At 44.6% G+C, this 15,720-nt stretch overlaps 1 protein-coding gene across 2 annotated transcripts in view; it reads right to left on the bottom strand.

Moving 5' to 3' along the window:
* Window positions 1-15,720, bottom strand: part of armc2 (armadillo repeat containing 2) — a 316,108-nt gene that overhangs the window by 290,621 nt on the left and 9,767 nt on the right. Inside the window, exons 2-4 of one of the 2 annotated variants that reach the window (XM_072499968.1) lie at window positions 7,008-7,248; window positions 5,418-5,490; window positions 1,508-1,673 (exon numbers count right to left, since the gene is read on the bottom strand). In XM_072499968.1, coding sequence (XP_072356069.1) covers window positions 1,508-1,673; window positions 5,418-5,490; window positions 7,008-7,234 — 466 coding nt within the window. In that variant the 5' untranslated portion in view covers window positions 7,235-7,248. Of the gene's footprint in view, window positions 1-1,507; window positions 1,674-5,417; window positions 5,491-7,007; window positions 7,249-15,720 lie in introns of those variants that run through there. The other variant, XM_072499969.1, reaches the window with a different exon arrangement.

Here is a 15,720-nt window from a genome sequence, read left to right as displayed (position 1 = left end):
GTAAAATTTTAATTACCTTTTTGTTGTAAATTTTAGAGTCCCCAATTCATTTTTTTCCAATAAAGGGGCAATTTAGCATGGCCAATCCACCTACCCCACACATCTTTAGGTTGAGACCCACGCAGACACGGGGAAAATGTGCAAACTCCACACGGACAGTGATCCAGGGCCGGGACCAAACCTGGGTCCTCAACGTCGTAAATTTTGATTTCCTAATGGTGGATTGAGATGCAGAGACAGCTGAGACAGTCAGTAGCACGTTTGCAGCAAGTTGAACCTCGTGGCAGCCTGAGGCAGGTTGGTGCTTCAAATAAGTTTGTATTCCACGAATACTCATGAATGCAAAACATTTTTAAAATATAGTCCAACCATCAAGATAAAGTCAGCAGCTCAAAAGGCCTTGTTGCACCTGGTCCACATTTGTTTAAAGGTGGCATGCACCAGTTGGCTTTGTGCAATAATGTCTGAGTTCAGCTGTTATCGTCGTTGAACTCAACAGCCCAAGAAAGGGGGCAAGAGAATGGCAGCTTGAATGCAAGCGTCAGCAGTGATAAGGGGAAGTGGTTGGTGTAGAGAGTGTGGTTGGGGGCATGGAGCAATGGAAGATTTGGATTTGTTTTATTGTCACGAGTATCGAGGTACAGTGAAAAGTATTGTTCTGTGTACAGTCCAGACAGATCATTCCATACATGAGAGAGAAAAAAAAGAGCATAGATAAATACACAATGTAAGTACATAGACACAGGCATCAGGTGAAGCATACAGGAGTGCAGTACTGCATTAGTGTGTGTTCTCAGACTTTTGTATCTCCTGCCCAATGGAAGAGGTTGGAAGAGTGAATAACCTGGGTGGGAGGGGTTTTTGTTTATGCTGCCCGCATTTGCAAGGCAGCAGGAGATGTAAACAGAGTCAATGGATGGGAGACGTGTTTGCGTGATGGACTGGGCTGTGTTCACGACTCTGCAGTTTCTTATGGTCTTGGGCAGAGCAGTTACCATACCAGGTTGTGATGCAGCCAGATAGGATGCTTTCTATGGTGCATCTGTAAAAATTGGTAAGAGTCAATGTGGACATGCCCAATTTCCTTAGTTTCCTGAGAAAGTACAGCACTGTTGTGCTTTCTTGGTCGTAGCATCAACGTGGGTGGACCAGGACAGATTGTTGGTGATGTGCACACCTAGGAATTTGAAGCTGTCAACCATCTCCACTTCAGCACCATTGATGCAGCCAGGCATATGTACGATTCTTCACTTCCTGAAGACAATGACCAGCTCCTTAGTTTTTCTGACAATGAGGGAGAGATTGTTGTTGTTACACCACTCCACTAGGTTCTCTATCTCCCTTCTGTAAGAGAAAAGGGTTGTGGGCATGGATGATTTCCCCAAAGTAAACGAGTTAATGAGTAACTCCAATTTACTGTAAACTATTTCAGTATCGAAAATATAACATTGTATACATGCATGTACACAGACACCCAAACACATACAGGAAATGAGGAGCCACTTACTTTCTTCTGGATTAATCACTTTGTCAGACAGAAGATTTCCCTGAGAAGCTACTTTAAATAATCGTGCACGAGCATTGCTTACTCTTTTAATCTCTATTGGATCCAATGGTGGTTTTGGAATAGGAGGCCCTTCATCTTTGGAAGGAGAGGTAGGAATTTTTGGTTTCTGTTACATGAGAAAACAAGAATTTTAAACCAAATTGCAATCATTTAATAAATTGAAATTCTTTCAAAGTCTTGAAATCCCATTAAGTGATCCTATTAAATTCAGTACACACAATCACCTACATAATCAAAAAGAACTTAGCTAATATAAATATATTTTTAAAGTTTGCAGATTTGTATGCGCTCAGAAACATGTGGAATGTCAGAGCTAGATACTATAAGCCTTTTCTATGATTGGCCACCAAATATTACCAAGTATTTCTGAAAAACATAATAGACCAGCTTTATGTTTTCTCCAATAATGCTCAATTTATCAGATTTCAGAACATCACCCATTGCTGCTCAGTATGATATTTTCCCACACCAACTGTGTGGCCAGTAAGAATCAGCTTACTACTTCTGCTGGCAATAAATGGGCAATTTTGAACTATGGATTTGAACGTGATAAAAACTGAGCTGTATTTATAAATGCTGGCCAGCAATTATTGCCCATCCATAACTGTCCCTGAACTGAGTGGCTTGCTGGGCCATTTCAGCATTGCTGTCTGGATCGTCACATATAGGCCAGACCTGGTAAGGATGACAGATTTCCTTTCCTAAAGGACATTAGTGAACCAAATGGGTTTCTTATGACAATCAACGGTGGTTTCATCATTAGACTTTTAATTCCAGAATTCAAATTTCACCATCAGTCATGGTGTGTTTCAAACCCGAGTCCCCAGAGTATTACCCTGGATCACTGAATTACTAGTCAAGTGGCAATACAACTACCCCACCGCCTTCTCTGACTGATTTTTAACTCGGGTGCCCGTGATAAAAGGACAAAACCCATTAGATCAATGACACCTGACAAAAGTAGTTACATAGGTCCTATTCACAAAAAACTGGACAAATCAAATCCAGCCAACTATTATATCAACCTTCAATGCCCAGGAGCTATAAACAGTGCCATGAAATAACAATTAATCACCAACATTCAGTTTTGGTTTTGCCAAAAACACTCGGTTCCACACGTCTTCACATTTGGACCAGATCACGGGGCAGAGACTTTGAAGTAGGGGATGGAGACCTCACCGGATTATGGCAGCAAGAAGAGGCGAAGGTGGTTGCCAAAGGAAGCACTCCTGCTCCTCTTGGCTAAAAAACAGTATTATAAAAAGCACTGACCTGCTTTCTCCAGCTTCTCTCATCTCCATTTCATGCTGGGTTTCCGAAGCCCAGGAAAACCTGGCCAGGCAATGTTAAACTTACGAAAGAGAAAATGCTGGAAAATCTCAGCTTTGACAAAGAGTCATCGGACTCGAAACGTTAGCTCTTTTCTCTCCCTACAGATGCTGCCAGACCTGCTGAGATTTTCCAGCATTTTCTCTTTCATTTCAGATTCCAGCATCCGCATTAATTTGCTTTTATTCAATGTTACACTTATAACAGATTATTCACTGCGATGCAGGAGCCCAAAGTGTGAGATATTTTGCTTCTCTAGCGAGTGAGATAAACATACTCATCCTGCTACTACTAAAAATGTCAATTCGCACTAACACAGCAGGTTGGATTGGAAGCACACTGAATGACTTTTAATTTTTAATCCCCCTCCTTCACCCATTCTCCCATCCATTGTGAAGGAATTAATGTTGACCTGTCAATACAGCAACAACTGGAGGACATTGATAAACTTGAAGAATGGATAACAATTGGAAAATCAAGGTCAATAAAGATAAATAAAAAAGCAAACTGAGCACTGGTTCTATTGCTAGAGGGATAGAATTGAAAAGTAGGAACGTTGTGTTCAACTGTGTATCGGCCCCAAGAGTACTGCGTGCAGTTCTGGTCACCGTATTACTAAAGAGATATAGAGGCACTGGAGAGGGGGCTGAGAAGATTCACAAGTATGAAATCAGAAATGTGTAGGTATATATATCAGGAAAGAATGGACAGGCTGCTCTCTTTTCACTTGAAAAGGAAAGGTTGAGAGGTGGCTTAATAAATAAAGGTCTTTAAAATTATGGAACATTTTGATAGAGTGGATAAGGAAAGAATGTTTTTACTGATGAAAAAGAGCATTGCTAGAAGTCATTAATATAAAATAGTCACCAAGAAATCCAATAGGGAATTCAGAAAAAACATTTTTACGTAAGGAGTTGTGAGAAAGTGGAACTCCTATTGCAGGGAGTGGTTGAAGCGAATTAGAGGTTTACAGCATGAAAACAGGCCCTTCGGCCCAACTTGTCCATGGCGCCCATTAAGCTGGTCCCAATTGCTCGCATTTGGCCCATATCCCTCTGTACCACCTGTCCCATATAACTGTCTAAATGCTTTTCAAAGGACAAAATTGTACCCGCATCTACTACTTCCTCTGGCAGCTCTTTCCAGACACTCACCACCCTGTGTGTGAAAAAATGTCCCTCTGGACACTTTTGATCTCTCCCCTCTCACCTTAAACCTATGCCCTTTAGTTTTAGACTCCCCTACCTTTGGGAAAAGACTTACCTTATCAACGCCCCTCATTATTTTATAGACATCTATAAGATCACCCCTAAGCCTCCGTCACTCCAGGGAAAAAAGCCCCAGTCTATCCAGTCTCTCCTTATAATGAAACAATCAAGTCCCGGTAACATTCTAGTAAATTTTTTCTATACGCTTTCTAGTTTAATAATATCCTTTCTATAATAAGGTGACCAGAACCATACACAGTATTCCAAATGTGGTCTTACTAATGTCTTGTACAACTACAGCAAGATGTCCCAACTCCTGCATTCAATGTTCTGACCAATGAAACCAAGCATGCCGAATGCCTTCTTCACCACTCTGTCCACCTGTGACTCCACTTTCAAGGAGCTATGAACCTGTGCTCCCAGATCTCTTTGTTCTATAACTCTCCCAACACCCTACCATTAACTGAATAGGTCACACCCTGATTCGATCTACCAAAATGCATCACCTCACATTTATCCAAATTAAACTTCACCTGCCATTCATCGGCCCACTGGCCCAATTGATCAAGATCCTGTTGCAATCCTAGATAACCTTCTTTATTGTCCAGAATGCCACCAATCTTGGTGTCATCAGCAAACTTATTAACTATGCCTAAGTTCTGATCCAAATCATCAATATATAGAACAAAGAACAGGTGGACCCAGCACTGATCCCTGAGACACACCTCTGTCACAGGCCCCAAGTTTGAAAAACAACCCTCTACAACCACCCTTTGTCTTCTGTCATCAAGCCCCTCTGGATTCCCGTGAGATTTAACTTCATGCAACAGCCTACCATGCGGCCTTGCTAAAGTCCATGTAGACAATATCGACTGCACTGCCCTCATCTACCTTCTTGGTTACCTCTTCAAAAAACTCAATCAAACTCGTGAGACATGATTTTCCACTAACAAAGCCATGAATTAAATACATGTATTTAAGTTGTGGCTCAACAATCATGTGAGGAGGAAAGGAATACAGAGTTACTGCAAAGATTTAAATGAGGAAAAACGGGAGGATGCTCGAGTGGCATAGATGACAGCATTGGCTGCTGGGATCCAAAGATCCGTTGCTCTGTTGTATAACTTATGTAATCCTAGATGTTGCCTCACCCTTTAACCTGATATAAATTATGGTTTCAAAATGGGTCAGTATAGTTTCATATCACACAATGCATTTGCCCACTTTGCTGTATCATCAGCCCTGATGAGATTTTCATTCTATTTTAAAATAATTTTAAGAAAATTGATACCACAGTCTTCTGCTATACTCACATGATCAAGTGGGGTGAGACGTGCTCCTGATATAGGTCTTGAATCACTACCTTCAAAACTCCGAGCATGGAGGCTGTAGAAACAAAGCATGGGACTTATCTCTTAAGAGATCCTTTTTAGTTTGAGCTTCTCTATATGTTAGGTTTAAAGACAACGTAAAGCACCAAAACAAATTACTTGGAGCAAAATAATTGAATATTACAGCTTTGAATATTAACCTATGATCTTTTGAGAAGTTAAAACAAGCAATATATTCAACATTTTGTGAATTAAAGTCATTGCATGGGCAACACAAGCATAGCCGAGTGGAACACTAAAGTCCTGAGCCATCAAGACGCTACAAATCAAAAGCCAGTTAATACCCTCATTAAGTCGGATGGTATTACAAATGCAGTTATGAAGATTTCTTCATGAAATGTATTCCCTTCCATCTCTTTCCAGTCAAATTTATTCATTTATAGTCTCCATTTTCAAATTATGGCATTCAGGAAGCAGTGGAATGCAACCAAAGAGTTCTTGTGTGTACTTTACTTGATGATGAAAATCTGCATAGGTCTGTATTCTCTTCTCCACCCATTTAACTGCATAGGATGAGCAAAAAGGTCCCCCTGCTCCAATCCTACGCCATACTAACTATTCAAATCCTTTCAATTAACACTATCAATAGCAGCCTAAACTTTTTTTGCAGTTTTTCTTGTCACAGACCTCAGCACAATATTGCTTTTCTTAATACATGCAATTTTTTTGGATTTTTACTGCTGATTGGCTTAGTCTTACCGTTAAGAACTTGTGCATAAATTTGTGGATTATTGCAATATCAGTATTTTGTTGTACATAAAGCAATGGCTACACTTTTTGCTACTTCGCTTTGGTTCTTCTCACATTTTAGAAGAAAATCGAGGCTGTACTACCTGATAAATACTCTATTGTCATGTGAGAGTACCTTTAAGAAATGGATGTTTAAACAATGTACCTTTAAGAAATGGAACTGATCATATTACTGAAGTGATGTCAGAGGGTGGGGGGAGCTGAGCTTACTTCTGCTTTTTTGAGTTTCAGTTTGAGAAGGCAGCTGGGAGTGTCTGGGCGTTTTGCTGAGAGCTGCAGGAAGAAACACAGAGCTGGTCTGTTGATGTCTGCAATCCAAAGACTATAAATATATTGAATGTAACCTAATGTCTGTTGTTGAAGGTTTGAAGTCTTTTGGACGTTTAAAGGAACAGTTTGAAGGATTATTTAGTGTTGTAGTCTTTTGGGATTATCTTTGAAGTAATGGGTGTTAAGATATTCAATGTTTGTTTTTAAAAGGTTAACTTGAGTTCATAGAATAAACATTGTTTTGTTTTAAAAACTATTTGTCCATTTCTGCTGTATCACACCTGGAGAGCACGCTGTGTGCTTCCCATACCACAATCTATTAAAAGTTGTGGGTCGGTTGAACTCCATGAAATACTTTGGGGTTCTGTAAACCCAGACCCATAACACCTCCAAAATAATGTTGACATACTAAATGATTCTAGGATGATAATATGCTGAACATTTACAATGTAGACATACATTGAAATAAATGCAAATGATTGATGTTTCTACCTGAATGCAGAGGGAGGCCTATTCTCAGGTGCACGGGAAGAGGTAGAGCCAAAGAGTTTCCTCTGATCATCTCTAGGAGTAAATGGTCTTTGAGTCTTTAAAATTCTCAATGAAGAACGAGCCTCATTAATGATCTCAGCACTGGTCTTCGGTTGAGATGGTGACTCTCCAATCACAGTGGCAGATTTTACAGTGTTCTTAGTCCTCGAGGGCTTCATCTTTACCATAGCAGATGAGCAGCCTGGAAGTTTTCCACATGATATACAATAACACAATCAAAAGAAACAAAAAAGTACCAAAGTTAAGAATCCATTCCTCAGTGAAATACTGAAAATTTCATGTAATTCTACCTACTCTAGAGTGCAATTTCCTTGATAATTTAGCAAGTAATAAAATGCTTAAAGCAAGCCAAACCTTTGGATGTGCTACAAATCAAATGATCAAAGGAAAGAATTGCAATTACTCAAATGTCTGTAATTAACCTGCCAGCTCTCCCTTATTATTACTGTATAAAATCACTGATTTTCACTTGGGCAATTCATTATTTTTGATGTTGACAGTACTGTTCCCACCAATTCTATTTTTTCTTTCAACATTACAGATCATGAGCAAATGGGATTAGTAGAAATTAGTAATCGGTGTACTTTGCTTTTGTTTTATATTCCTTAACATAACTGAAAGTTCTGGCTGTACAGAGCTCTTCGAACTTAATTTTAACAAATGAGCTACCGGTAATTTCCAGTTAAACAACAGGAGTCTCAATATGGCCCCTGATCAGTCAGCTCCCTCGAGAGCTCCTCACTGTGCAACATCTTTGCCCTTTCTCCCCAATTTCCTCTTTTGCACTGTTAGGCTGCTATTTTAAACCAGCCATTCCAAGCCTTCAGTTTCCTCAGTGAGCGTGGGATCATGCCTCAAATTTGACTTCCAAATTCCTGGACTTCCTTGTCCATCACACTTTTACATTGGTCTACACTGCAAGTATGACTCAGCTAGTGTGTCTCCAATCTGCTGCTCCGTTGCTTAAAATGTGAAAGTAACTTTGATCAGCTATAACCTTTCCCCCACAGCTGCTGTTTCCTGCTGAACTTGGCTGGCAGACTGGCAGCTATAGCCCAGATCCTGACCAGAGATTCATTCATCCGGGCCATTTCTGGATCTTACGGCGGCCTCTGATTTCCCTGCTGCACATCTGCCCTGCAATTATTTCTGCTCACCTTCTGGGTCTTCATTCCCACAAAAATATCTCCATAAGTGTGGCCTCCATCATTATTCCTTAAAAATAGCATTTGGACTTTAATCTCCCTCCACATCAGTCTCCAAACTTGGTCAATGTTCCATGCTAACTCCATCCTTCAATTTGATCAACTTCAACTTTATCCCACTATAAACTTTTCTCTTTACCTTTAGACTCCCTCTTATTGTCTCCTCTCTATTTCTGATCTGCTAACATATGTATATGAATCTGAAAAACTGCTAAGCAATTGATGGCTAATTTAATTTGACATTTCTCTGTGTCTAGTCACATGAACATGATGCTGCTCTAGAACTGAGGGCATTATTTCCATTTCCACTTTTTCTTGCTTTCCCTTTTCCACTGTTTCCGTTTACCCATCCTAGACTATTCTCACCTGTCATCATGCATCTTTTCACTTCTCCAATTCTGGGTACTTTGCCCTCCAAATCTCCACCCCGACCTTACAGCACTCCTCTATCTTCCTAGCCTGCTGCCAATGTCCCAGGCTTGACTCCTTTTTAGATAAGTCTACAGGTTCCTTCTGTGCCTCTCTTGGCATACTCCAAAAGGCCCATCAAGGCTCTTGTGGCTGCCCCAACCCCAACTGCCCCATCATATTTTCCAGTCACCTTGGCCCACTGGGGACTAATCTTGCCGATCTCCTTCCCATCAAACTCATTCTTTCCAGTGCTGACCATGAGAATTCTGCAGCTTTCTTTACCCCTCCCCCTATCTTCCTCCAGAATAGTAAAGGAAATCTGCTGAATGGAAAGGTTGGTACAGTGCAAGAGCCTGTGCGGGAAATGGAATAGATATGATCGAGGATCCTGTCAATACTGATGGGAGGAATTCTCAGATTAGGAAAAAAATATATCAGAAGCACAGATATGATGAAGGTATCTTACTCTTAAACTATCAAGCCCTTGTCCCAATATTGTGCCCTCGTGTTTCAGATTCCCCAGCCAGGGAATCAACTCTCAATGTAAACCTTGCCAAGACTTTCAGAACCTTCATTCTACTAAACCCCAGAGTGTGTGCCCCAATTTATACAACACATTAATCGGACAAAGCTCTCAACCCAGGAACCAATCTAGTGAAACTTTTTTTGATTCATGGGATGTGAGTGTTGGTGGCATGGATGCTGGTGAGTCACCTTCATGAACCACTGCATCCACCCACTGTTATATGAAAGGGAGTTCCAGTTTTTTTGACCCAGCCACAGTAAAGGAATGCAGATATACTTCCAAGTCAGAATGTTGTGCAGCTTGGAGGGGAACTTACAGGAGGTGGTGTTCCCATGCATATGCTGCTCTTGTCCTTCCAGGTTGAAGAGGTTGCAGGTTTGGAAGTGATGTTGAAGTAACCTTGATGAGTTCCTACAGTGCATCTTGTAGATGGTACCCATGGCTGCTACTGTTAGTGGTGGAGGGAGTGAATGTTGAAGGTGGTGGATGGGGTCCCAATTAAGCAGATGGCTTTGTGCTGGATAGTGTGGAGCTTCTTCAGTGTTGTTGGAGCTGCACTCATCCAGGATGACACTCCTCAATTATGGTCCAGAGTCCCATTGACGCTTGCGGGATCCTCCAGTCCCGCCAACTGAGCACCCCCCCCCCCCCCCCCCCCCCCAAGCAGGATCAGAAGATCCTCCCCCTGATAATGGCAGGCCGCCATTGCCATCGGGAGTGCAGAAAATCATGCCCATGGCTTTTAGATGTTCAACAAGTTGTGGAGAGTCAGGGGATGAGTTACTCTCTACAGAATTCCCAGCCTCTGACCTTCTGTTAGAGCCACAGTGGACTATGGCTAATCCAGTTCAGCTTCTGGTCAATGGTAACCCCCAGGATGTTGATAGTGGGGGGATTCAGTGATTGTAATGGCATTGAATGTCAGGGAGAGGTGGTTAGATCCTCTTTTGGAGGTAGTAATTGCCTGGCACTTGCTGGGTGTGAATGTTACTTTCTACTTATCAGCTGGAGCCTGTAACCATTTTCCAGGTCTTGCTTTGCTGCATGTGAGCACGTACCACTCCAATATTTCAGGAGACATGAATAATGCTGCAAATTGTGAAATCATCTGCAAAACATCTCCACTTAAATGGTTTGGCCTAGGACACTACCCTGAGGAACCCAAGTAGCGATGTCCTGAAACTGAGTTGATTGATCTCTGACAACTACAGCCATCGTTCTTTGTCCTAGGTATGACGACATCAGTGGAGGGTTTTCCCTCTGATTCCCATGGATTTCTGTTTTGCTAGGGCTCCATGGCTGAAGATCAGGAGCGGAGTAGGCCAGGCAGAATCCAAACTGAGCATCTGTGAGCAGGATACTGCTGAGTAAGTGACGCTTGATAGTACTATCGACCACATTTTAATCATTTTCCTGATGATCAAGAGCAGACTGATGGGACAGTAATTGGCCAGGTTAGATTGACCCTGCTTTTTGTGGGCAGGATATACCTGGGCCACTTTACACATTCCTGGGAGATTCCAGTGCTGTAGTTGCACTTGAGAGATTTGGCTCGGGGAGTTAGTTCTGACAAGAATTTTTTCTCTCTCAGACAGTCATGAGTCTTTTGAAAACTCTTCCTCGAAAGTTGGTAGAAGCAGAGTCTTTGAATATTTTAAACCAGAGGTATATAGATTCATTTTTTAAAAATATGTTTTTATTCTCCTTTTTCACATTTTCTCCCATTTTTATACACAATAATAAACAATAATCAGTAACGAATGTAATGTCAATCCCCATTTCAATAACAATGATCCCATCCTCCCACCAAACATTAGCCCGCATGTTAACATAAATAAATTACAAAAAGGAATCAGGAATCACCCATAGTCACCATTAATACATACAGTCCTTCTCCCCCAACCCATCCAGCCCCAACCCCCCTAATGTTCGATGTGACCCAATTCTCGAAAGTGCATAATGAATAACGCTCATGAATTGTAGAATCCCTCCATCCTTCCCCTCAGTTCAAATTTGACCTTTTTAAGCATCAAGAATTCTAGCAGGTCCTCCCGCCACGCAGGGCACAGGGTGGAGCGGTTGATCTCACCCCTAACAGGATCCGCCTTCGGGCGATCAACGAGGCAAAGGCTACAACAATAGCCTCCGCGCCCGTTTCCAACCCCGGCTGGTCCGACACCCCGAATATGGCCTCCCGAGGGCCCGGGTCCAATTTCACGTGCGCCATTTTAGAGATGACCCTAAACACCTCCTTCCAGTAATCCTTCAGCTTTGGACAGGACCAAAACATATGAACGTGGTTTGCGGGCGTGGTTTGCGGCCCCCCCGCAACGTTCACATACATCTTCTACCACATCAAAAGAGCCGCTCATCCTCGCCCTTGTAAGGTGTGCTCTATACACCACCTTCAGCTGTATCGGCCCTAACCTCGCACACGAGGTGGAGGCGTTCACCCTCCGGAGCACCTCACACCAGAACCCCTCCTCCATACTCTCTCCCAACTCTTCCTCCCACTTTGCCTTGATCCCTTCTAGCGGCGCCTTCTCCTCCAAAATAGCCCCGTATACCGCCGATACTACCCCCTTCTCCAGTCCCCCTGTCGTCAGCACCTCCTCCAGCAATGTGGAAGCCGGCTCTACTGGGAAGCTCTGTATCGCCTTTCTGGCAAAGTCTCGAACCTGCATGGATCTAAATATTTCCCCCTGCTCCAGCCCATACTTCGCTCCCAGCTCCTTCAATCCTGCAAAACAATCCCCAAGAAACAAATCTTTAAGTGTCCTAATTCCTTTCTCCTCCCATCTCTGAAAATTTCTATCCCACTTCCCTGGCCCAAATCTATGATTCCCACGAATCGGCATTTCCCTTGACCCTGCCCCCAACCCGAAGTGCTGTCGAAACTACCTCCAAATTCTCAACAAAGCTATTACTACCGGACTCCGAGTATCTCCCCGGGGCCGTCGGGAGCAGCGCTGAGGTCGATAGATTTTTAAAAAATAAATATTTTTATTAGGGTATTTGCAAGCTTTTATAATAATAATAACACAAAATAAACATGGTACAATAAACATTTCCACCGCCATCACAATCTTCAAACACCCCAACCATAAAGTAGCAGTCCGGCCTCTCCCCCCCCCACCCCCCTTTGGAATTCTGCTGCTGCTGACATTTTAATTTTCCCCGAGAAAGTCGACGAACGGCTGCCAACTCCGGGTGAACCCAACCATTGACCCTCTTAAGGCAAACTTTATTTTCTCGAGACTGAGAAACCCAGCCATGTCACTAACCCAGGTCTCTACACTCGGGACTTCGAGTCCCTCCACATTAATAAGATTCGTCTCCGGGCTACCAGGGAGGCCGGTTCTTCTGACACTCCAAAGATCGCCACCTCCAGACACGGCACCACCCGTGTTTTGAATACCGTGGACATTGCCTTAGCGAAACCCTGCCAATACCCTCTAAGCTTCGGGCATGCCCAAAACATGTGGACATGATTTGCCGGGCTTCCCGTGCACCTCGCACACCTGTCCTCTACCCCCAAAAATTTGCTCATCCGGGCCACCGTCATGTGTGCCCGGTGGACTACCTTGAATTGTATCAGGCTCAGCCTGGCACATGATGAGGATGTATTAACCCTGCTTAAGGCATCCGCCCACAGACCCGTCTCTATCCCTCCTCCTAGCTCGTCTTCCCACTTGTCCTTCAGCTCCTCCACCGGAGTTTCCTCCGCATCCAAAAGTTCCTGGTAAATATCTGATACCTTCCCCTCTCCCATCTACGTACTCGAGACTACTCTGTCCTGTATCCCCCTGGCGGCAGCAGCGGGAAGGCCGGAACTTGCTTTCTCAAGAAGTCTCGCACCTGCAAATACCTAAACCCATTCCCCGCTGGCAATTCAAATTTATCCTCCAAGGCTTTCAAGCTGGGGAAGCTCCCGTGTATAAATAGATCCCCATCCTGCTAATTCCTGCCTTTTGCCATCTCCGGAACCCACCATCCAGCCTACCCAGTATAAACCGATGATTATTATAAATCGGGGTCCAAACCGATGCTCCTCCACTCTCTTATATCTCCTCCACTGCCCCCAGATTCTCAGAGTAGCCACCACCACCGGACTTGTGGGGTATCGGGCCGGCGAGAATGGATGAGGTACCAATATCAGTGCTCCCAAACTTGTGACTTTTACATGATGCCACCTCCATCCGCTCCCACACCAACCCCTGCCCCCACTACCCACTTCGTAATCATGGCTATATTAGCCGCCCAGTAGTAATTGCAAAAGTTCGGCAGCGTCAACCCACCCTCCCCCCGACTGCGCTCCAGCAACATTTTCTTCCACACAAAGCCCACAATAACCTTATTTACCCGCTTGAAAAAGGCCCTCGGGATGAACATGGGGAGACACTGAAAGACAAATAGAAATCTGGGGAAGACCATCATTTTCACAGTCTGAACGTGTTCCTTGTCCAGGAATCGGTGCAAACGTACCATTGGCCTCGGCAGCTCGTTCGCTCGGGACTTCTTCGTGAGGACTCTGTGTGCTCTATCCACTTCCAGGGGCCGAGGGAGCGCTTCAGCCCCCATCAACCTCTCCAGCACGTTCGTCACATAGGCCCTCGCATCCGATCCCTCACTGCCTTCAGGGAGGCCAACGATTCTCAGATTCTGCCTCCTGGACCTGTTCTCCAGGTCCTCCAGCTTCTCCTGCATTCTTTTCTGACGGTTGTTCATCATCTGCACCTTGGTCTCCAGCACGGTTAGGTATTACTCGTGCTCAGGCACCTTTTTCTCCGTCTCCTGGATCGCACGTCCATGGGTTTCTTGTTTCTGCACCACCTGATCAATCAAAGCCTTGATCAGGTCCAGCTTGTCCTTCTTAAGCTTGGCGAAGCAATCTTCAAAAAACTTCACCAGCTGCTCCGTCGACCATTACGCTGTCTCCCCGCGGCCCTGCTTCTCCGCCTTGTTTTCCCGCGTTGCCAGGTCTGCTCGCATCTTCCTTGTAGAACATTGTCATCTCACACGGCCACTTCTGGTTGAATTCTCCAAACACTGGATGGGGATTTCTCCTCACTGTCTCACTCTTCACCGATTTTTCCAATAAAATCCAGAAAAAAACAGGAGAAAGAGGTCCAAAAGTCCGTCACAGGCGGCAGCTATCAAATGAGCGATCTACTACTCAATGGCCACCACCGGAAGTCAGGTAGATAGATTCTTGATAAGCAAGGAGGCGAAAGCTATCGGCATGGCTGGAATGCGGAGTTGGATTGCAATTAGATCAGTTATGGGTCGTGATCTAACCGAAGCGGAACAGAGTCCCAGGATGAGTGCATTTAGCCATGTGTTTCCCAGCGCTCGCAGCACCGGGAGACACCACGCTATCTATCGGGACTCTGGTTCGATTTGGGGCCTCAGCTGGGATCTCCCCAACGAGGCTGCACTTAGTCCCTTTTCCTGCACTGAGGAGCTCTGTAAGTGGAGATCAGGATGCCATTTAAAAACGGCGTCACAATCTCTCAACCTCCCGAAGCAAACCCCAAACTCCCCCCAAAGTTCCAACTCACCCATAAGGAGGTCCTTGGGGCTCCCTCACACCCCACCGCACATGTGCAGGACATCCCTAACCAGGCCCGATCCACAGCGTGGGAAAAATGCCAGTTTGGCACCTTAGCACTGCCAGCCTGCCACCCGGGTAGCACTACCAGGATACCAGGCTGGCAGTGCCAGGGTGCCACCCTACCCAGAGGGCAAGCACCTGGGGATCTCCATTCCCCTGGGAGACCCCCACGAAAGCTGTTCCATATGGTTCTCGTTTGTGGGGGCCAGCACTGAACAGCGTTCCCCCGAGGTCACCAAGACGAAGGGGTTACATTCCAACGCCTCGGGTACCTGAGGGAAATGTATATGAGAGACTAGCTGTCTCACTCGAATATGCAAATTTGATAAATAGTCAATGGGCAGGATTCAGATTGTGGCGTCTGTGGGGCATGGTGAACCGGGTAGATTCCAGAAGAGGGATTGCCCGGTATCTACCCGCCGTGCTGCGCTGCCTTTCGGGTGCAACGCGACCGGTAGATTGCGCGCATGATCTTATTAAATGGTGAAGCATGCTCGAGGAGCATGGTTCACTCCTGCTCCTCGTTCGTTGGTATGCAAGTCTTCAGTACTATTGCCGGAATGTTGTCAGGGTCCATGATCTTGGCAGCACGGTAGCATTGTGGATAGCACAATTGCTTCACAGCTCCAGGGTCCCAGGTTCGATTCCGTCTTGGGTCACTGTCTGTGCAGTCTGCACATCCTCCCCCTGTGTACGTGGATTTCCTCTGGGTGCTCCGGTTTCCTCCCACAGTATAAAGGTGTGCAGGTTAGGTGGATTGGCCATGATAAATTGCCCTTAGTGTCCAAAATTGCCCTTAGTGTTGGGTGGGATTACTAGGTTATGGGGATCGGGTGGAGGTGTTGACCTTGGGTACGGTGCTCTTTCCAAGAGATGGTGCAGACTCGATGGGCCGAA

Source organism: Scyliorhinus torazame, chromosome 4 (assembly GCF_047496885.1).
Source record: "Scyliorhinus torazame isolate Kashiwa2021f chromosome 4, sScyTor2.1, whole genome shotgun sequence".
In the NCBI taxonomy this organism is placed as follows: domain Eukaryota; kingdom Metazoa; phylum Chordata; class Chondrichthyes; order Carcharhiniformes; family Scyliorhinidae; genus Scyliorhinus; species Scyliorhinus torazame.
Note: the sequence above shows the minus strand (reverse complement) of the source record. Positions and strands in the feature narration are given on the sequence as shown.